Below are 23,534 nucleotides of genomic sequence, written 5' to 3' on the forward strand. Positions count from 1 at the left end.
TTTACTGAAAAGTCTTTTCTCAAGTCTTATACTAGTTTTAAAACTAGTAGTGATGTCACAACCTCAGCTCATACGTACACGTTTAACTGATATTTAAGGTGAGCGCGGAAGAACTTTCCACCTTCAGAGATGATTGTGAAAACAGCCTTCCAGTGTCAAACTCTGCACATCCATAACTCTGTTGAGTGAAGCTCAAACTCCAGTTTAAAGGAACAAAAAGCAAAACACATTTTTGAGTGGAGGGAGATTTTAACCTTATTATGGGACTGTGTATTTGACCCCAAATGAAAGCAGACTCCCCACAATGTGACTGTTTGAAACAATATTTTCAAAACACATACATCACACACAGACACAGATCTCTCAAGTCATATGAATAAAGAAAACACTAAAAGCCAGTGAATGGATTCTGGTAAAACATTTTATATTCTCAGTAAAATCAGAACCACTTTTCCCTGTGTAGTTTGCTCTGCAGAGCGCCCTCTAGTGGAAGAGTAGAGGAGGCCTGAGCAGCTCTTTGGAGTGTTGGCTGGGTGACAGTACAACAACAGTGAAACTGTGGCTGATGGGGAAAAGGCACAACACCGGCAGACAGACAGAGACAAACGCAGAGTCAGTGCTACGATGCCTTGGCAAACACAACTCCTTGGCTCAGAGTTTATGTGAGGGGAAGTCGTCTTCCAGTCTCCATTGAAACCAAAGTCAGGGAGGGAGGAGGCGTGGCGAAAAACATCGACCTGCTTCAGTCTGACCAGAACCACTGGTAAAGCTTACATTCATAAAATGAGCAATTTGAATTCAATCAAATCAAAGTTTCACCTTTCATCTATATCTGGCTCCAAATTTTTAAACAAAGAGAAAAATAAAATCCCAATCATATAAAAATGGCATCAAAAATGTACATAATCTCTTCATCTCTCTAAAAATAGTTGGAATATGGAAACAGCTCCACACTCCAACACTGGTGGCTTAAAAGCCTTTATAGTGTGGTGACTAAAAATGGCTCTGAGGAGAAAAGGGTCGTTTTGGAATAAAATTGAAACAAAACTAAAACAACAAATACAAATAAAATACATTTAAGTGGCTTAGTGGCATAAAACATCTGCAATAAATCTTATTCCATAATTCTTCCATGTACAAAGTCAAAACAATAATATAGTTTCCAGTGCTTTGGGAGATAAAATAAACAACAAACTATATAGTAAAGAAAACAACCACTTCTTTAAATCAAAAAAAAAAAAATCATCACGTTTTTTTTCTACCTTTATCAGTACTGATCATAAGCTACATCAAATCACAGCCAAGCCTCCAGGTTTGCCACAGCAGAGGTGCAACTCAGGTCCACCTCGGCGTGCCCCGACCATCACTGTGACAACTGTAGCCAGTGGGATGACAGATTCCCTTTACTGCAGACCTGAGTTCTACCTCTGCAGCTGGAAGCTTCACTCGACTCGTCTGGGGAGACGCTGAAGCACAGGAGACTTGTTAACATGCTGATTTGAAAACAGCCCCGAGGCTGCGCTGCATGTATCGTACGCATGTGAGCACTATTACGTGTGTTCTAGGTGAGCGTCTTTAATGCATGCCTGTTTGTGAACCGAGTGAGAGCGTGAATGCATGCGAGTGTGTGCTAATGCTGTGCTTTTACAGTGAGGATTACACTACGTCTGCTGTCAGCCGAGGCAAATCTCTTTCTCTCTCCTGTATGCTACAAATTTTTCCTTCACCTGCGCCTCTCAAACACACCGGGTCCTACAAAGTCCATCAAAAATGAAACATACATCTCCTGCAACAACAAAGGTGTAGTTGGCACAGGAGCTAAAGCATTTACAGGCACAATTGAAGCTGATACTAAGGCTAAACCCTGCTCGTGACCTCTGACCTATAAAAACATGCCTTTGAAGAGCAGCAGCTGCAAAAATCAAAAGGCACATTGATAGGGGTCACGAGCCTGACACATCTGCTTCCACTTAAAAATGATCCTGCTTGTGTATTCTGTTACAGTACCTGAGTATTTTGACACCTCGCAGATTTGGATGACACACTGATTTTTGAAGACTATGAAACGGTTTTCTCTAGTCTTTCACTGGAGCTTCACGGTGTCTTCTTCGGGGGAAAGGTCATTACAGTGTCAAGAGTTAAAAAATGGGAGGACAGCAGTGTGTGTGAACGTGTTCATGAGGCCATCCATCCAGTGTGTTTTAAAATGTTTCCTACAATGTGGACACTTTACACTTTACACACAGGCTAACACAGATCTTTGTCAAACTGCTAGTGCTAGAGGCCAAAGCAAACTGTGGAATAACAGATTGAGGGAACAATATGACCGGACTGCGTCCCCGTTTTAGACAAATTATGCATGCAGGACCATCCAGCTCTTTCCATTTTATTCACTATCGTCCATTCAATCATTTATGGTTGCTAAAATAACTTGTCCTCCATCAAGTGAGACAATGCACTCGGTTGTCCTTGTATCTGATAACTTCAATCTAATTAACTGCTGGTTTTTGTCCCTTGTTCGTTTATGATTCAGAGTCGTCTCTATGGAAACAAGGCCAAGTGTGCTATATAACTCCTGGCCTGGCAGTGTTGGTTCATCCCCTTGTAAATGCTCAGTCTGTTGGGCAAAGTTTCAAGCTGCTCAGTTTATCTCACATGCACTTGTGTGTGTGTGTGTGTGTGTGTGTGTGTGTGTGTGTGTGTGTGCGTGTGTGTGTGTGTGTGTGTGTGTGTGTGTGTGTGTGTGTGTCAGCACTATACAGAACACTATTTTCAGCTGTGCGAGTGCTGTGTACCGTCTTTTGCGCATGCTGTTAAGATCAGATAATTGTAGCACAAATGAATGTCGTCGGTGTGTGTTCAAAGTGTGTGATGTGTGGCTGATTTCTTTCTGTTGTATGTGATGTAAATGTGCCGCGTTGTGCCGATGAACCGTCACTTTTTACGCCGTTTTTTACTGCAACCTCTCTGAAACCTCTGCACATGCTTGCGTGAGCGAATGTGAGTGTATGCATGTGTCTACAGAATGTCTCCATCCTCTATGCTGAAGCTGGATCTGCGGCTGGAGTCAACCGAGGCTTCGGGGGACATCGCAGAGAGCAGGGGGTCTCCGCCCATAGGGGACAAGGGCTCGTCCATCATCAGGAAGCCCAGCTCACCTCTTCTCCCCTGGACGTCCAGTCCGCCCAGGTCTCCGAGCCCCGACATGCTATCTGAGAAGCCGGGTATCCCATCGCACAAGTCCAGCGGCTGGGTAAAGTCAAAGGGCTGAGAGCTGCCTACAGATGGGTACTGGATGGGTGGCTGGGGCTGCAGGTGGTGGGGGAGCGGCGGCAGCTGCCTATGCTGCTGCTGCTGCTGAGCCTGGCCCTGGTGGTGGAGGTGGGTCTGCTGGAGGAAGTGGTGCTGCTGGGCCTGGGGATGGGCCTGGTTCTGGGGTAAGTGCTGGGGCTGGTGGTGGGCTTGTGCTTGGCTGTGGGAGAGGTTCTCCTCTGGGCTGGTCTCTTGTTTTACGTACGGAGCCATCAGGTCACCCGTGTTCAGACCAGAGGGAGAGTTGCTGGGCAGGCCATGCATATGAGCCTGCATCTCCAACTCCTGCAGGTAGTGGGAGGAGGGAAACATTGTCAGTCTCAATTTGGGTTGCAGCAGAATACCGTTTTTAAGGTATACTGTGGTATAAAAATTGCCTATTATCATAAAGTGTACATTTACTTATCCAAGGTATTGGATTCTACCATATTAGTGAAAACAAATTCAAGTTTATATCAAGTTTCATGTCTGTAAGGACAGAATATTTCATAAAATTAGAGTAAAGCGTTTGTTCTCTTCTGTTTTTATTTCCTTAAGGGTGACTGTAACTAACAATAATAATAATAAATGTATTTGCTGTGATTGTGTTTCTCTGCATGAGTGTGTGTGTGTGTGTGTGTTACCTGGATGCGTAGCAACAGCTGTTTGTTGGCCATCTCCATCCTTTTGAAGTTGTTCTCCACCTCCCTGGTCCTCTGAACATCCTTCTGCATGCGTTTGATGTACTCCACAGACGCCCGCAGTATAGTGCCTTTGTTCCAGCGCACATCACTATACACACAGTAAATTACAGACAGGCAATTTCCAGAGGTAAGTAACAGCAGTAACTGATTTTATTTAAATACTTTACTGTCACTGAAAACACAGTGTAGCAAAAGCAACTCACAGGTCGTTGGTTTTGGGGATCATGGTGCCGAGCTCTTTGATACGATCATTGATGTTGAATCGCCTCCTCCTTTCAACTAAGAAGAGGCAAAGGAAAAACAAGATGAAGACAATAGTACAAAGAACTCAAAGGCATGAAAGAAGGAAAATAAGAAGAACTTGTTCAAGGCAAATTGTGGTCTTTGGAACTACAGAAATCAATGAAACGCTAGTTCACAGTTAAGCTTAGGCAAGTAAGATTGCAAAAGGAACTGACTGCAGCTGTCCCCCTTGGCACTACATGTTACATGAACATAAGGTTTAGTTAGGTTAAATTAATCCACTATCTTGCAAATTTCTTCAACTTCTAATACTGCATACTGCACACACACACACACACACACACACACACACAGTCACACACAGTCACATACAGTCACAGGCAATTACACTCAGGTGCCAGAACAGCAGAAATGACCAGGTTAACCATCCACCCACTAGTTGCACTATGTCAGCTAAATCAGAGCCAGGCTATATAAAACTGTTTTTGCAAGAGACAGATTAGTGTGTGTGTGTGTGTGTGTGTGTGTGTGTGCCTGTTTCCTAGGGCATGTACGGTACTGGGATGAGAGAGTAGAAAAGAGCATGCTGAAGGAAAAACTTACTCAGATTGTGGTTGTCTTTCTTCTGTCTCTCCTTGGCCAGCGCACGGGCTTCTGCATCTTTGCAATAACAAGAAGTGATTAACTAATGACTGAGACTTAGCCGTGTCTCAACACAGATGGTTCTTCAGTGGTGTCAACACATTACACAACATAAATTAAAGGGACAGGTATGAAATGCTTCACATTCACTCAGTCACAAACAGATTTTTATCTTAATAGTTTGACTGAGGATAGATGAAGCAAATAGAGTTGACTTTCGCACCTGAAAGTTCTCGTTTGATGGTTAGGTTGGCGGGACAGGAGTTACTGGTCATAGCGATGGCTGGCCCCTTCATCCCAGGGCCTGTGTACACATCCAGGTGACTGCTAGACAGGGGGAGCTGGGGAAGACGCACACAGACACACATGCACACAACAAATACAAACATTAGAAAACAGTCTATACATTACATTTATTTTCAACAATGTTAGCTCCGGATAACTGCAGTTCATAGATCTCTGTGATACCAATGAAGGCACAAGGAGTGTGAAAAAGCATTTGTTCTCTATAAAGTGATAGTTGTCTCATCTGAGACACCAGAGAGTGAAGAAAGCCATATGAAAGTTGGTCATGAACAGGTTTGGTTGTGAATGACATTTCATTCTCTAGTCTGACTCTAAAACTTAGAAAATAATCAGTGCAACGGCATCAATACCTCATCCAAAGTCCACAGTTTAAAGCTGCTACAAGGAGCATTCATTTTTTATTGATTCTGGCAGCCCCTGAGAACAGAAGCCACTGCCTCCTGTGGTAGGAGATCTTGATCTAGCTAGCTCATACACTGGTTTTGGAAGTGAAAGAAAGAGCCAACACATTTTTAATATATTAAGAATACATATAATATCAGTTAAATCAGTATTAAAGAAGACCTATTATGCTTTTTCATTTTTTTATATTGATTCTTGTGCATGTAAAAGATCTTGAAAGCTTAAAAGCCCAAAGTCTGCACCTATGGAAGCTCCTCTTTCCCACAGAAAACACTGCTCCTGATACACCTGCTCCTGACTTCTTGACATCATACTGTCTCCATGTCACACACTCACATATTTTTTTTGCCTATATTCACGGTAGAAGTGAAGCTAACTGGAAGCTGAAAATACGACGGACCCGACCGAAGACATGGTGAGTGTGGTGCTGACTCAGGAGTGTGCGCGCTGACCAATCAGATCAGACTGGGTATTTGGGAGGGGGACATTAAAGAGACAGGAGCTAAAACAGAGCGTTTCAGACAGAGGGAGAATACAGAGCTGCAGCACTGGACAGTATAAGAAAACTGATATGTTTTTTTGAGAACTAAAGCATGTAAACCTATTCTAGTAGTAACCCAAAATAAAATAATGAACCTGAAAATGAGCATAATATGTCTCTTCCTCTGGATGTAATTAAAACTCAGGTCACACTGGGGTTAAACTTTGATTATTTCTGTGTCCTACGCTACTCATTTACAGCTTCATACACCTTAATAAAGTCAGTGTCCGTGTTAAGTGTGCTGTAAAGAACAGATAGCAGGAGATAATGCAATAATATCACACATAAGAGCAGCCTGCCAAACACACAGCAATGATTGACTATCATCTTATCTATCTTATCTCTCTTTATGGCCTCTCTCTTCTGCCTCCTCCAGCTCCTGAACTCACAATTATGGAGAGGTCTCCTAACTCTTGCACTTTAGACATTACACAACAGCTGCAATATAGTTTTGTACACGCTCCTAAAAAGACGTGATTTTCTTTTAATTGTACTGTATAGTTTGAGTGCGATGGACTTTTTATTTCTCGTTACCGATCGCGTCGTACTCCCTGAAGTGAGGGCAAATGTGACACTGCTAATGAGGCCTGAAAGATAAAGAACTTGAAAGGAAGAGATACCTTATCTGCTGGCTACTGTGTGAGCTGTGAGATCAAACACATTCACACATAAATACACACACGCAGGCCTTTGCAGGCTCAGTTCTGTATGTAAATGATAAGCTCTGTTAAAAATCTGAATGTCGAGATGGAGGAAAGAGGAAATTATATTGTTGTGGTTGGCAGATCTTTAGCCGTTTAAATATGGAAAATCACGTCTCAAATTGTCTAGTAGATCTTCATTACATTAAACAAGGAAATACAACTGGTAATAGGAGCTGGGACTTTCAGCTGATATCTTGAATATTTCAAAAGTTAATTGAAGAAAAAACTGGCATATTAAATGCTTTCTACTATAATTTAAAAAACAAAACTGGGTATTATTATAAGAGACAATATCTCCCAAAAAAGCAGACTATAATACCACCCTGCTGTGGTTGTTTCATGTTTTCTGACGACACAAATAAACTCTATTTTCCAGCCTCGACTATGTTTCTGCACTGACATCTCATGTCCTGGCCAGGCAGCCCACTCCAGTAAGAACTCAACTGAACAAGCAAGCGTGACTGGGACTCGGTGTAACCATCCATACACACTCACACACACACTTAAAGAGAGTCGAACTGTTCGCTTGTGCCTGGTATTCAGTGGTGCTTTTACTAAACTATGAGATTCCAAGAATTCCATGGAATTTGCTGCTTTAATCCCAATCAGGATTAGCAGGTGAGTTTTACTCACTGGTCTGTCAGTCGGGAATAAGGCTCAGAGTTTTCTTGCCAGTGTATTTTAAAACAAAACACTTCATCTGAAAATGCAGCACTATTAACAGATTGATCGGTTTTACTCTCAGTTCATTCATTGTGCTGGCTTTACACACACTGATCATCCTCAGGGTTGATCAATCGCCTAATCTAATCAATCAGTGTGATGTTACAAGTACACACACTGAAGCACACACACACACACACATACATGCAGACACGCTCACACTGATTAAACCAATCAACCACAGAGGACATAATGTGGGATAAAGCTAAAGGATGCTTTGTTTTTCTCTCTCTCACACACACAGCAGTGAATCAGATGGATGACCAACCATTGAGCCAAGCCTGCACTAGTCGAGACCTGCTAATATTCATACTCCAGTTGCACGGTGAACCCCGACATTAAAGCTCAACTTCAACTCAAATGTGAAAAAAATTCTGATTCCATTTCCGCAGAACAACACATCACGTGCACACAAAAAAAGAATACTTCAAAAATTGAAAACCTCACCCACCCCACCGCCCCTCCTGCGGCTGATTTTATAATCGGTGACCCGTGGCTGGGAGTTAGAGCCGTCGCTGCATCTGTCAAAACTGTGCTTCACTCAGAGAAAAAGCTAAACTTCCACAACGCTGACCAAAGTCAAGAAACAAGCACCTTAGTGTCTTACCAGCTGAATCTGGTCTCCTTCAATAACTTCCACAATTGCATACGTCTTATTCATCTCCTTCATCCTCTACTCTTTCTCTCGCTCGGCTGGTGTTCGTTCTTCCCCTCTCTCAGGAACCAGCAGCACGCGGAGATCTCTCCGACACTTCCGTCGCTGTCCTGTGAGACTGACCTCGGCAGCACCGGTCCCGTCTTTCTTCTACCTCCGCTCCTCACCAAACAAGAGTGAACTTTCCCCTAACTGGACTTTCAGCCTGTTTTCCCCTTGCACAAATTGCCCTCATCCCCCTTTCCCTCCTCCCTCCACCCTTCTTTTCCTCCCCCTCTCCTTGTCCACCTCCCTCTCTCTCTCTCTCTCTCTCTCTCTCTCCCAATGTCTTGTAAACAAGTTGAACTCTAACTGCTGGCAGTTTAATTGTTAATTTCTAAGTTTGTTCCCTCAAACACAAAGCACGGCACAGTCCTCGGCTGACATGTCCTCCCTTCAGTCTCTAACCAAGTCCAGCAAGATTTAATGATGGAATGTTGAGTGTTTAAGTCAATTATACACTTAAAAGTGTGTATGTGAGTTTGTGTATATTCGTGTATATGGCTGCATTAACACATAACCTACTGCCTCCTATGGGGACATGCAAGAACTGAGTGACGACCAAGAAAGCAGGTTTAGAACAAAATTACAATGGCTGGCTTGCAACACGAAACAATTGATACACTCATTGTAGATTTACTGCACTGACAACCGTCACGATAGCTAATAACAGCAATGAAAAGTCACAACATTAGCAGTAAATGAGAGAGGGAAAGACAGAAGAAAAGCAGAACAGCGATTACAGGAAGTACTGAAATGCCAACGTCTGAGTACTGATGACTCGGCATGTCCAAGCCTATGACTAATTTTGTGCAGACTGCCCAAAATATAACCTGAAGTGGATTAGAGTTTCAGGCAACTACATGAATAAGTGGATACAAGGTGAGAGAATTCTAGTGTTATCTAGTAAATTATCATACAAACAATGCAAGAAAAAAGTATATGTTAAAGGTGCAATATGGAAGAACTGGCTACCTCTTGAATTCATACTCCAAATACATGGCAGCATATCGTCAGTGTAACCACTAACTGCTGCTAAGTGTAGCTGCTATTAGCTAGTTAGCTCAGTTAGCTGTGCAGACTGGGAGCTTGTGTGTGCTTGTGTGGCATTACAAGAAAGGATGGGCCCAGGCTAGCTGGTCAGCATGCTAACATCAGTAGATATCTCTGCAACACAGTGCATTGATGTCTTTGACGTAACGTAAAACTCTCATTTATTCACGTTCTGTTAATATTGTTAGTTCATTTTTTAAAACTAAAATTCTTACATATTGCACCTTTAATGAGTCATTTTTACATTCGTGAATCTTCAAAATACAATTTCCCTAAAAACAATTAAAGTTAACTGTGTATTGGTTATTGTATTAAAATAATAAAATATAATATCAAACGTTAATGATCTACAATGAGATCAATGGTCCAATAGCTAAATTGCACTGGACACTAAAAACATCTTATGCTATGTTAAGATTTTTACTTTATATAAAAAGTCTGGCCCATTTTCTTTTTATATGACCCAGAATCACAAATCATACATTTGCCTCAAAGGGCTTTAAAATCTGTACAGCATATAATACACTTCATCCCTTCAATCCTTAGTTCAATTAAGAAAAAACTCCCCCCCAAAAAACCCTTTAACCTTTCTGAAATTTGTAGGAAATATTTGGCAATAATCCAACCTAAAATATTAAACTGAGAGGAGGGCTCCACTTACTGTGTTTGGCATCTGGACAGGGTCAATGTATCCCTGGATGTCATCGTAGTTGGACGTCATGCTGATGATGTCATCAATGACCTCATCCATCTGGAAGAAAACGGGGAGAGTTACTTTATTATAACAAATTTAAACACTTTTCATGTCTAACTTTATGAAAAAAGCCTCCATTTCTATGTTTAACAAACACCACACAGAGACGACTGTCACCAGTCGTATGTTAATGAAAGCACCTGAAACCCGATGACATGCAGGCCTCCTGGTGAACTCGTCTGCAAGTGCATGTCTCACTCAAGAGAAGACGTTAAAAATGACTTCTATGTCATGGAGGCTAACTGGAAAGAGTATTTTCTCTCAGACAGCGTAAAGAGGTGAGGTTGAGAATTAGAGAAAGAGGAGGAGGAGGAGGAGGAGGAGGGTTGGTCAAAGTCTACATGGTTCAAAGGGCCCTACATTCTGCTGTCACTTGTTAAGCTGTAATTACTCTGGCAAGGCCATAATGGATCATTTAAATTCCAATGATAGCCACTCTCAGTTATTGCAAGTTAGTCAACGCCTTCATCCACTCACCTACTGTACGCACGACACATTAACACCAACGTGTTTACAACAGATGCTGCCCAAGCTTACCCAAGACCAATTAAATCATTATGATGCTTTCATAAAATGTGGAGATGTCACTATGGGGGTAATATTCAATCCTCATAATTTTATATGGGAATGTCATTAAGTCATATTTTATGGTTATTTGTTCAATCTGCCTCTTGTAAACTGTACTTTATAACACATCCAGGACTAATGTAATGGGTTCATGTGCCTGTCTGAACATGCCTGCAGGCGCCTACCTCTTTCTCGTGGCTGGAGCCGATGTTGAGCATGGCCATGGGGCTGTTAGGTGCGCTGTTTCCAGACATGAGCTGCTCGGGGCGCATGTGTGGGGAGTGGAGGGGTGGGGGGGCAGATGCTGAACCCCCAGTAGGTCCCATGTTTGTGGGAGGAGAGGGCGGCACGAGCCCTGCTGCTGCATGGACCGTCTAGGAACAGAGAAAGAGAAACTGAGTAGTGACATAGATAAATGTACTGTCATAAAAACAGAAACACAGGCCATGTATTGATGAGAGACAGACAGATATAACAGATATACAGTGAAGAGTAAAAAGTAAAGGCATCCAGAAAGGTACCTGTTTGGTTGCATAGGTGGTGGACAGGTATTCTTTCACCTGTTGCTTCATAGACTGACGGATGTGGTAGTCTGTAGGATTCTCCAGGTGGGTCTGTACCTGGATCAGGGGTGGTAAAAGGATGTCATCAATTCTGGTTCCATCATTAATTTTGCACATTGATTACCTTTCAACAAATGTTTGGTGTAAATACATTATATACAGGCTCTATAGTTGTAATTCACTGTTGTTTAAAAACACACTCTGCTATTTAAAAGTAAACAAAAGGGGTAAAAGCTGCTGTTATTCCCAAAGGTTGACACTTTCTGTGAAGCCAATGTCTATCATGCATTATAATCCATTATGAACGTACTTGTAGTGTCTTATAATGCACCTATAGTGCTGTACGATCCTAGTTATAAGCACTCATGAATATTCATAATGATTAACAACAATAATGACAACTCATAATTACACTTATGTCTATAATGCATTATAAACATTAGTATGATGGATTACTCATACATTATACTGGATTACAATGGATTAGCTTTAATCCATTCATTGAATGTTAGTATCTGTCAAATAAAATACATTTTTCAGAGTTTTGTGTGTTGTTCTTGTATCAACTGGATCTTGGTTTTTTTTCACTTAAAGCAAACAATGACCATTTATGTTGATTTAAAACCATCTTGTAATGTATTACATCTGCCTATAACACATTACACATAACACATCATTACTTTACTTAAAGCACCCAAAGGGCACTTACAACTTACACATGTCATATTATAACACATTATAATATGATTATAATGTGTTATAAAATGATTATAATGTTTTACAACTATGACAACTCTAATACGCTATGATCCTTGCAAAAATAGTGGGTGACTAGCAATAATGAAGTATTGATACTTGACATTATGAGTCATCATAAAATGCTTTATAGTGTGATATGATTATTATATAAGTATTCTTAAATTATAATTGCTTATAACTATAGGTACACTATAACACATTACAAGTATGTTTATAGTGCATGTAAACATGTATTGTAATTATGAGTTATGATTACTGTTGGAAATCATTATGAATACTCATGAGTGCTTGTGATTACAAAGCGCATTACAAGCGTGATCATAATCCATTATAATATAATATAGAAGTGGGCTGTATAGAAAGTGTCAGCAATATTACAACTTAATCAGTCATAAAGATTAAAATTACATCAGAGCCAGAAACAAACAAGAATATGTCAAAGATGACCATAAATAATTGTGTTTTGTGTAATGTTTTTGCAAAAAAAAAGAAAGAAAAGTTTTTCTTCTTATGTCCTCTTAATAAAGGGGAAAGGGTGCCATGTGTGGCTCTAAAACAAACTTTATGCTCGATATTGCCTCAGGTAAAAGATGCACTTGCATTAGCTTAAAGGGGTGCAGCTGTAATTGTAAGCCGGCAAAGACACCAGAGTTTTCTGTGATCTAGTCACTGCAAATATTTCCATTGTAGTACATTTATTAAATAAAACAGAAAAAAAAATCAGTAATAATTCAATACCCATGCCCTAACACACATGGTTATCATCAGAATTAAATTTTAATCAATACATAACTATGTAGTGTGTTATATGAGCTTTAAGCTTATTAGCTCATCCTCAGCCATTAAAAACACAGAACATGCAGTTTGTGCTTCAGACGTACACCCCATTATCCCTGTCCCACAACACTGTGATGGTGTTAGGACACAGGAGCATTAATTCAGTAGTTACGCCTGCAGGAGTAAAGCCACACTAAATCCTCTGGTGTGGCCACATAGAGCAACGGGCTGGCCTCATTCCTTCACATCAAAGAGGAAAGCTCAGTAGAGAGCAGGCCTGCTCCCCATTACTCCAGAGAGAGACTCAACTCCTCAGCCCTCCAACCCCCCTCTCCGTTTTATATCCAACAGCAGGATTATATGAAACCAACCAGAAACTCTTCAATAAATACATGTTTTTACAACATCATGCTACTTTGTGTTCACATGTCTTTTATAGCAAACCTTGACATTCTGGATAAATACACATGGTGGTCTGTCAACTTCCAATGTGTCTGGGTCTCATGAGCAAGTGGTACAACTATTCAGTCACAACTGTGTGAGCTATTAGGCTCTGTCAGCACAGATGAAGTCCAAACAAACACAGTGCAGGAGGTATGACAGCTCTAAACACCCACACACACACACATGCATGCACCCAGAGTAAACTGATACAGCAAATGCCTCACAGTGCATACAACCTGTACAGATTCACAGGTCGAAATACCATAAAGCAACACAAACACGCACATGACGTGTTGCACAAACCACACACAAACACACAGCATCAAAGATAAGGTCACACACAGGCATTTTAGGAATCGGGCAAAATGTCACTCAGGCATTATCTGTCCCTGTCCGACTCAGACTATCTACATCGCTCCTGTCTGTCCTATCGCAATACATGTCAAACCTCTCTTATCTGCCTGTCCTCCTCCTCCTCTTCTGTCTCCCCACCTGCTTGCTGCTCCACTGCATTTTTCTCTCTCTGAGTTTTTTAAGATCTGATCCCTGATTTCCCGCGTTGTGGCAGTGCTGCTGTGAGAGGCCTGGTGTAGTACTGACGACGCTGCTGCTCCTTCTCAGCCCCCTGTCCTCTTCAAACCACATCTCTATTTCGCCAAGTCTATTCTTTGAGATCTGCTTGGCACTTTGTCTTTTTGACCGGAAGTGAGTCACAGAGATATTACTTAAGGCTTTATTTTATTCCCACAGACTGCATGATCCAAGTCTAAAAAAAGAGAACTTGCAGAAGGATGGAGAGATTCTGGGTCATTGAATAAAGGATCAAACCACAGCTTCTCCAAGTTATTTTTCCTTTCATGCCAAAATACTCCTTAATAGGCTGTCTCCAATCTTCAGATTATCTATCAGTCATAATCAAAAGCTCAGATTGTTTTCGCACACTGACCTGGACATTATCTGACGTTTTATTGGATAAACGAGCAATTGATTTGATAAGAAAACAACATTAATTGATCATGAACACGGTAATTTGTTGCAGCCCTACTGACCTTGAGAACCTCCACAGGGACCTGCATGCTTTGGTAATGCTGTGGGGTGCTGATGGCCGGGGTGGGTGCAGGTGGCCCAGCCATGCGCTGCTGCATGTACTGCAGGGCTGCATTCTGCTGCTGCTGTAGCTGCTGCTGCCTCTCACGCTGCTCCTCTTGCTGCAGCTGGTCTCGCATCAGCTGGACGCACAAACAAAGACACATCACTGGAATGTTCATTCAAGTATTCTGACCTATAAACTAGCTGTGATGGGCGATGCTGCTTTTGGCTTTCTGCTTTTTCGAGAGTGGAAATGAACAGCTGGCAGCTTGTTAACAGATCACAAATGGTGACGCACATCTATAAAATCACCCTGTAAGAAAAGTATGTACAGTAAACACAAGTGCCAAATAGCAAGGCCAGGTTCATCAGTGGAAAAATGGTTGCTACATGTAGATGCTCTTTAAATAAGAGCCACACCCAAAATGCTCTGACATTGACCTTCAGTATCCACTTTATCAACAACAATACAGACACGCTTTGACATCTATCGCCAATGAATGTCTCGGCATGAACTGCATATTGGGTAATGGAGGGTAGTTGTGTTGTACCTGCATCCGCAGCCCGATGCGTGAGGCCATTGCTGGGGGGCGAGGGGGCAGGGGAGGGCGAGCCGACGTCAGTGCAGCGCAGTCCAGCCCGAGAGGTAGAGGAAGCTGTGGAGGAGACAGAAAGGGAGACAAACGAGGTGAGTTATCCCCTCGTTTTGAATCCTAGCGTACATAATTCTCTCTTACTTTATTTAGGAGAAAGGGAGAAGAAAATTCATTTAAGATGTCAGGGAAGCAAGTAGGTATAAACAGATATGGCAACCCTTCAGGACAGACACACACACGACACCTCATTGACTTGAATTTACAATTTTTATATATTTTCAACAACTGCATTTCTGTTTTTCAAAGCACAAAGCAACTGCATTAATGGATGACCACAGAAACCCATGAAGAAGAGTGCAGGAAATGGGCATTGCTCTTGTTTACTACCCGCTTCAATGTTCTGTTTTTATTTTTCTCTGTAAAAGTCAGAAATAAAATATTTTAAAAAAGAAAAAAAACAACAGAGAAATTAAATGGTGGAAATTAAAAGAATTACAAGTCCAGTTTCACAAGATCGCTGCAAAAAGTAATCCTCTCTATCACAGGTCTGCAGGGATTCCTAAACAGTAAGAGTGGCTTTCAAGAGTTGCTGCAGTGTGAAGACTTCTACCTCAACTGATGGAGTCTTTCTGTACAGAAGCCTGATTCAAGGGGTAATTGTTAATGGGTGTACTGTATAAGTGATAGGAAGAGACATGTGAGAGGAGAAGGGGAAGTGTGCTATGTTGTGATGCACTTTTTTTTACATGTGAACTGAGCTGTGTCGTCTTTGTGGTTAGGTGCTCTTTACGTTATACTCATGTGTTAGTTTTGTTTAGTGTTTCTTTGAAGTGACATGGTTTCTCAACTGTAGTTTGGGCATTTTCATTTCAAGATAACAATCACAAAAGAAAACCTCTGTTCATGCTAATTATGACACTACGATGTCCATTTAAGCTTTGCTAAATACATGATGGACCTATCATGATCAGCACAGAGATGAAACAGATTCTCATCTTACTCTGAGTAAGACGGCAAACAAGCACGTTTTCAACATCCACTTACTGTACAGGTATGCCTCAAATCTTTATCTTGATGCACTGCTGGGCCAGCTGTGTCCTTCACTGTCATGCACTCTACGTTCCTCCTGAATCAAAAGGCACACAGTCTTTTTACAACTTGTTCAAAGACAGGTTGTAAGACTCCTAATCTTGTTTACCAAGTGTATTTGCCTTTGAGCACCCGCTGCTACAGTATCTCTTTCTGTCTGTATGAGGCTAACAGAGTGAATCAGGCTGTTTGAATGGTTGTCCAGTGCTGCTCATGCGACGTCTTTATTGTACATAAATGTATGAAAAACAGACCAGATGGCTTTTCATGTCCCTATACCCTAATGGGTAACACTATAGTAACCATCAATAATAAATGGTATGTTTATAGTTAATTAAACTTTAGTTACCAATTATTAAGCATTTATAAACATCATTTTATAAAGGTCATACAAATAATGTTTATAGATGAACTACACAGTGTTTATTAACCACTAACGTAGCGTTAATAAACATCAGTTACATCAGTTTATGAAGCATTTAATTGTTTATTAAAAGTGAAATAACCATTAACTTAAGTTTGATTAACTATACGTTTACCATTTATTAATGATGGTTACCCTTGAATGTATTGTATTACCAAGGGTGACCAGGACTTTTCTGCTCTATGGTATTGCAACCTCCCCAAAGTGATCTGACTGGCGGGTTCCTCATCCTCTTCTAAATCCCTCTTAAAAACATATTCTTATAAGTGAATATTGACAGGGTTTGCAGTATGATTGCATTTTATCTGTTAGGTGAAGTCTTTAAAACAATTTTTATACAAAGGCATTCTCTTTACTCTTATTTTATTTGATGACTGACTGTTTTTTGTTTGACTTTATTTTGCTCTCTCATATTTAGCTCTGACATGTTATTTTTTCTTGAAACGGCCTTTGTAACTTTGATTGAAAAGTGCAATATAAATGAAGGTTTTTGTTATAACTATAACTATAACAATTAAGAACATTGCCTGTGAAAAATAAAGTGGACATTTTCTGTTATTATATCAGATAATACCTTAAAAAAGATAAACTAACAAACCATTCTGTCAATTAGTTAATCTAAATACTAGAGCTATCCATGAATTGTCTCTTTGTCTCTGTGAACTGATCCAAGATCCATTCCTGAAATCACACATCACATAACTCTGTTTCGACATTTTACTTTTCATAACAACAAAACTCCTGCACACTGTTCACCTCACTTGAGGAATACATTTTAGTGTTAGCGGTAGTAAGACCTTCATCAGGCTTTTTTACAGGACAATAGGAGAGACAATCTTCAATAGGTTGGTTGACCCACGTGGAACAATCAGGTCACACTACAGACTGACATCACTTAAAATACTATCAATCACACCTGGACCAATAAAGTCACTGTGTGCCTACAATTGTTCTGATTCTGCCGGCCTCTGGTCTTCTCCTACGCACCTTTTGATCCACTGGTGTGCAAAAGTTTTGCTCTGTTACATTTCAAGGTTAAATTCACCTTTGAGTTATAAAATATAGAAGTAACACATCCCAGAACTGCATAAACCTGCAGTTTTTCGAGGATTTCACTTCTTAAGTCATTTAAGGTGAGGACTAAAAGGACGTAATTAAGTTGGTCACAGAAGCTGAGATAAACAATGTAATTTAGTTCTGAATGAGAACACCAATGGGATATGATTGTGTTGCCTTTTGTGCAAGTACGTCAAACCAAAGCAAAACAAACTGCATCTCCAGGCTCCAACACCTATATACACTCTCTGTTAAGGTCTGACTTTATCCATTAAATGGTGTTATATCTGGTCTCATGGTTGAAAGAGGACACTGAATGAAGGAAGTTAGCAGTAATGCTCTCAGCCCAACTCTGAATAATGAGGTACTTCCTTGATAATGCTGGAGAGATCTTGTGGGAGTCATGTGGTCTTGTTGTTCTTGGGTGATCATGTGAGCAGAAGAACCATGGGGAACACCCATAAACCCTTCACAACACCTCCTCCTCGTTTTTTGCACGCATATACACAGTCACAAACATACATGCACGCACTCAGTGGGGAGTCCCAAGACTGGTAGTTCCCCTCCTGCAATGACTTGTGATCAAGATGACTGAGCTCTTCTGGACCCACAAAGGTATGTTGAAACCTACCATGGCCCAGGTGTCTACTCTATTCTGATGTGTCTGCTGATGTGATACAACTAGATACAGCGAAACAGTGACCGGCTCTAAACGACCAATCAGAATCCAATTCTTCCAGTCTCTCATCAGAAACACTGTCTGTATATGGTCATAAAGAGAGAAAGACACAGAGAGAAAGACAGAGAGCGAGAGAAAAGCTCATTGTGCCTGAGGTACAATAAGAAGGGCAGCTCCTATTGAGGACTGAAGCCGCCTGTTGTCCGAAGTGTACATTTCAGCACCCGAGGGGGCACACACTGCCCGCTTTGTGCCCATTGGATGGCCCACATGAAAAACACACACCCATGCAGAGAAGTGCAATGAAACAGACACATTACAATACAAACATGTAGAACTTGGACTCAAGGACCAGCTGACTCCAAGGAACCCAAAACACACCTATAGCATAAACATCAAGCACTAATCACAGTAGGGTCACAACCACAGATGCTGTCGGAGCAACTTTCACAACTACTGATGGTTGTCTCTTTCAAGGTGCTCATCCACAGTGACAAACAAACAAGTGTGTGTTCACACACACACACAGACACACACACACACACACACACACACACACACACACACACTCACACACACACACACACACACACACACACACACACACAGCACTGTAATGCTGCACAGTTTATTTATAGAGTCTGACAAATGCAGTTATTACATCTCCAAACTCAATCGGCAAAGTAGGAATTCCTGCCAGAGGAGGACATGTGCTCTGTGCTTAGAGGGGTCGACAGATAGGCCGGTCTGTGTTGTGCTGGCAGCCGGTTGAACATTTATGTTAGCGGATTCCATTTCTAAATTAACCTTAGCGACTGTCACTCAGCACTGAAGAACGTGCATGAAGTCACATCCTTTGGACTGTCACGGAAAATCCAACACAAGTCATTCACAAAGAAATCCACAGTCCAGCAGCATTAAACAACTTAAACAACTCATCTGCAGGCTGGTATAGACAGCAAAGAGAGACAGAGAAAGTCTCATATTTAACGTCACATTACAATTCGCTCACTTGCAGCCAATAAAAAAGTGATTAATACATCTAATTGGCCACAAAATGCTATATAGAGCCTAAAAATATTTTGGTATTTAATACATAAATAAAACTACTAGTCCATAACACAACATCAGCACTGGGTATCAGTACTCGATACCTTTAGGGTATCCAGCATCAAGTAGTACTGAAAACTTTTCCAGTCAAACAACACCTGTATTAGATTTTTTTTTGTACCATGATCTCGAAGAAAATTACAATTTGTATGGTATTGCTCACAGCCAAGAAAGCTAAGAGCCCCCTGTCAAATTCAGACTCCAAACAAAAACACCTGGGGACTGTTGGTGCTTATACAGCTAGCATGTGAGCTTTGTACCTGGACAGAGCTAGCTGGTTAGCCAGCTAACTTCAGTCCATATCTCTGCAACATGACACATGGACTTCATAATGTCAAAACTGTTATTTCTTAGATTCTGTTGATATTTTTTAAAATTCTTACATATAGCACCTTTAAGGTTACTGGTATCGGTGCTGGTATTGTCACTTTTTAAACAATACCGGGCCTTAATCAGCACTGAGACATAAAAACACATAAAACCAGTCCACAGTGTTATTTGAGTGTGAGTTCAGCTATCTGATACAGGTTTGAATCTATTATTTATAGATATGTATAAGTATAAAGAGGTTTCAAATTCATCAGTTTTGGTTAAGAATATATGAAAGCTACGATCACAGTCCAACAGTTTTGCAAAAGTGAACTGCTTATGATGTAGCGGCTGCAATGTTTACATAACACTACCTAACTTTACAACTCATGCTAACTATGTATCATATAGCTTCCAACAGTGACTAACCCATGGTACATAATATATACATCCTGTAACACACACACTGTCAGGATATCACTTCCTGATATCATATGGTGACACACTGCTACCAGGCAGCATGATCTCCCACATGGCTCTTCCCATTGCCTGGCATCCACTGGGGTAGGCAGGCATCTGTGACGCAGTATGAGCACACAGTGGCCATTGTGTGTCCAGCACTGTGATGTCACAGCGCCTTCACTTCAAACACTGACAGCCAGTGGGAGGATGCAGAGCGGAGGAAGCTGGGGTCAGAGGTCAACTCTGGATTGTGCCACAGATTAGTCACAATCATACATGCGACCTCTAAGCACACCGTACAAAGAGGTGTGCAAAAAACAGATAGCATTAAACATTCTGGGCAGATTGTGATGACAGCCTTAGATATAAATGTGCAAAGTGTAACACATACACATCTAACAAACACACACACACACACACACACACACGGTGGCAGTGTGGGGCAATGGCACCTGTGCTCAGAGACATGGTGTTAATTTGTGGAGCGTTTATTTTTGGAATTGACTGTGCGATGCCAAGAAAGTGTGCACACGAACACACACACACATCTCAATGCTCGCTCACAACAAAGCACGTGTGCATCCACGCGTTTGCAGCCACAGCTGCTTAACAAAACTCGAAGACAATTTACAGACACATGAGAAACAAAAATACATTTTATTCCTGTTTTAGAATTACAGCAGTTCTGCACAGTGAGTTAGAGGAGAAAGAATTCCTTCAAGGTCACACAAATGAGTTTAACCAGGAAAGCAGGACACATTAGAAACAGTGTTCAAGAAACACTCACATATGAAAGGGATAACTCCATTTAAGTCATTCTTGGTTCAGTAAAATCCTTTTGTAGTCTTTGTGTAACCACTGCTAACTTTTGGTGAAAGGTTTGAGGTCTTAACTGCTTTGTCCAACTTCCTGACAACATCATGATGAAGGTTCCAAATGTGACACTCTACTGTGCACTTCACCAGCCTTTCCATCACTGCAACAACACATGCGCACTCACACAAACACACATACACACACGCCCTTTCCGCATTAAGCTATCTGTCTGCCTGCTCTAATGACTAAAATAACCCCCCCTGCTCTCTGTTCTCCTTTTCAGGAACACCCTGTTCCCCTGAGCTGTACTGTGTTTCTTTCTTTTTTTGTTTTATGTATGTGTATGTGTATTTACAGGCGAGTGATAAGGGTCAACATGCACATAAACAATGTACATATAAAGTGTGCACATGCATTACTGCATCTATGGCTTTTGAACACACTCTTTCATAACATGTAAACAGACCTACAGTATCAATATCCCTAAACCATTGCCAACACACACTCTCGATGAGTAAGGCTGATGGGATTATGTGACTGTGGCTTGCATGGCAAGTATGGGGCCCATACCCCTTCCTCTTTGCTGCAACACTAACACAAACAGCTGTATCTCTTAGGGACAGAACACACTGAACTATTCTGGACGGACAGTCAGATCATTTTCAAACAGTCAGGACTGGTATTAAAAACCTTCCTGTTACCAGCTCACATCTCCACCAATCACAACAGATACTACAGTTTTTGTTACAGGATACAGGGTCTGTGTATGCACACCAGAGTAGATCTCATTTTTATTTAAGTAATTTCATTGGATGCTGTGTTAATGCAGGAAAAGCTCCACAGTCACTGAATAAGTGGATTTTTACCGACAATACACATAGATGGACTTTTAAGACAGAGACAGACATGTATAACAGATTTTCAGTTACCTGTTTTAGAGGAAAAAGAGTTCACAAGGAGGAATATGCTCTGCTTACGCTGCTGACTACATGTCTGGATGCTGGAGAAAGTGGATGGCAATCTGCAAGGTGGAGGTCATGGGGCAGAGAGAAATAAAGAAAGGCGATGGAGATGTGAAAGGAAACAGAAACAAACAGACAAAAACAAAGAAAAAAAGATGATTGGTTATAAAATGTAACACAGCACAGATGAACAAATGGAATGAATGGCAGCAACATTAAATATGTGACTGTGACTGACGTGTGGAGAGGCAACAGAGGAGGCAGTGGAGTGTTCAAGAGGGCGAAGCAGCAGGTGTGCAACACACACTGAAGAACTCAGAAAAGAGAATTTCCACGGCGGAAGTGAAGGAGGCAACAGACCATGTTAGACCTGGGTGTAAATATGCAGTCAGTGGTGTGAAGAGACAAAATTCTCAATGGTTTCAAGGCATTATTCTGTGATTCTGTTGCAGAGGACACCTTTGATTCAGTTGTTCAGTTCGGTTGTTTTTTTTCATACAGTAAATCACTGTAGCTGGTTCTTCGCCATCAAGTTAGCAAGTTTCTAGATGTTTTAACACAGTTTTCAAATGAGAAAAGTTTGGAGTGTAAAGAAGTAAAGTTTACTTTAGTTCAAGAATACTTTTGTTGAGGGTTTTTTGTAATACAAATACCAACCAACCAATTCAATTACAGAGATCATAACACAGCGCCCTTTTCCTTTTGTTATGAATTTTAGCATGGTCGAGGTGAAGGGTTGGATGCATGAGAACTAGGACTGCACAATATGACATTGCAGCACTGACACTGCGATGTGCACATGCACGACAGTCACATCGCAGGATGTACAATGTCAAGTAAGGCAAATTAAATCAGCTCTTTCACTTTTTAGATTCGTTTTTTGTTATTTTGCTGCATTCAAGCCAAACAATAAATATTAACAATGTTATCGTTAGTCTTCCTGCCACTAAGTGGTTGTAACCACAGTGACTTCTGCCTACTGTGACATCATGTGCATAGCCTCTATTGAGCATTTTAAGTTTTTTTTCAAGTTATCTTGTGAAGATTTCTGTATTTTCCAATATCACACAGCCCTTCAACATCTGCTCTGAAGTTATCTGTGTCTTCAGATTATCAGTAAATTTAAGGTGAAGAGAAACTGCAGTGTCATTCACAGGCATGAATTACAGGCACACTGTATCTATAAAAACACTCTGACATGAATTACCATCAACATGAGAAAAGTTTCTGCTCAGCAACCAACTTTCTGAAGGTCATCTGAATGAATCACCACAACTCATCAACATTGTGTGTGAATCACAATGCCTGACACCTTCCAAACACAGTCTATATATAGCTGACCAAGAGAGACCCTTGTCCAGACAGAGTGAATCTGTCAACTCAGGTCACTGTGCTGGATGTGTCCTTTAACTCATAAAACTAATTTCAAGGACTGCCTTCTTTCACCTGCACACATCCTGTCTCCAAAAGATGCAGAAAAATCAGTCCAAACTTTTGTTGCTTCCAGGCTGGATTAATGCAATTCCCTTCTATCAGGCTGCCCAATAAGACTCTCCAGCTTAACCAGAATGCTGCTGCGCCTGTACTGACAAGAATGGTAGCCGCCCACCTAAAGCCCGGGTCTGCTCCAAGATTTCTGTCTGATAAAAGGCAGTTTTCACTCGCCACTCCAGCCAAATTCTTGAATGTTGGGTTTCTGTAAATTAGACAAGAGTATGGTCTCTCAGTGAAAAGTGTAACAAGATAATTTTGTTGTAACTGATTGCTAAATAAAT

At 41.1% G+C, this 23,534-nt stretch overlaps 1 protein-coding gene across 4 annotated transcripts in view; it reads right to left on the reverse strand.

The window, feature by feature from the left end:
* Positions 1-403: 403 nt before the first annotated feature.
* Positions 404-23,534, reverse strand: part of tfeb (transcription factor EB) — a 36,595-nt gene continuing 13,464 nt past the window's right edge. The window contains exons 2-13 of one of the 4 annotated variants that reach the window (XM_073469000.1): positions 21,727-21,818; positions 15,897-15,978; positions 14,808-14,912; positions 14,217-14,396; positions 11,146-11,244; positions 10,810-10,998; positions 9,965-10,054; positions 5,104-5,221; positions 4,842-4,898; positions 4,199-4,274; positions 3,936-4,083; positions 404-3,597 (exon numbers count right to left, since the gene is read on the reverse strand). In XM_073469000.1, the coding sequence (XP_073325101.1) occupies positions 3,019-3,597; positions 3,936-4,083; positions 4,199-4,274; positions 4,842-4,898; positions 5,104-5,221; positions 9,965-10,054; positions 10,810-10,998; positions 11,146-11,244; positions 14,217-14,396; positions 14,808-14,912; positions 15,897-15,962 (1,707 nt within the window). In that variant the 5' untranslated portion in view covers positions 15,963-15,978; positions 21,727-21,818 and the 3' untranslated portion in view covers positions 404-3,018. The remainder of the gene's footprint in view (positions 3,598-3,935; positions 4,084-4,198; positions 4,275-4,841; positions 4,899-5,103; positions 5,222-9,964; positions 10,055-10,809; positions 10,999-11,145; positions 11,245-14,216; positions 14,397-14,807; positions 14,913-15,896; positions 15,979-21,726; positions 21,819-23,534) is intronic. The other 3 variants (XM_073469002.1, XM_073469003.1, XM_073469001.1) reach the window with 3 other exon arrangements.

The sequence above is a fragment of the Pagrus major genome, chromosome 6 (assembly GCF_040436345.1).
Source record: "Pagrus major chromosome 6, Pma_NU_1.0".
NCBI lineage: Eukaryota > Metazoa > Chordata > Actinopteri > Spariformes > Sparidae > Pagrus > Pagrus major.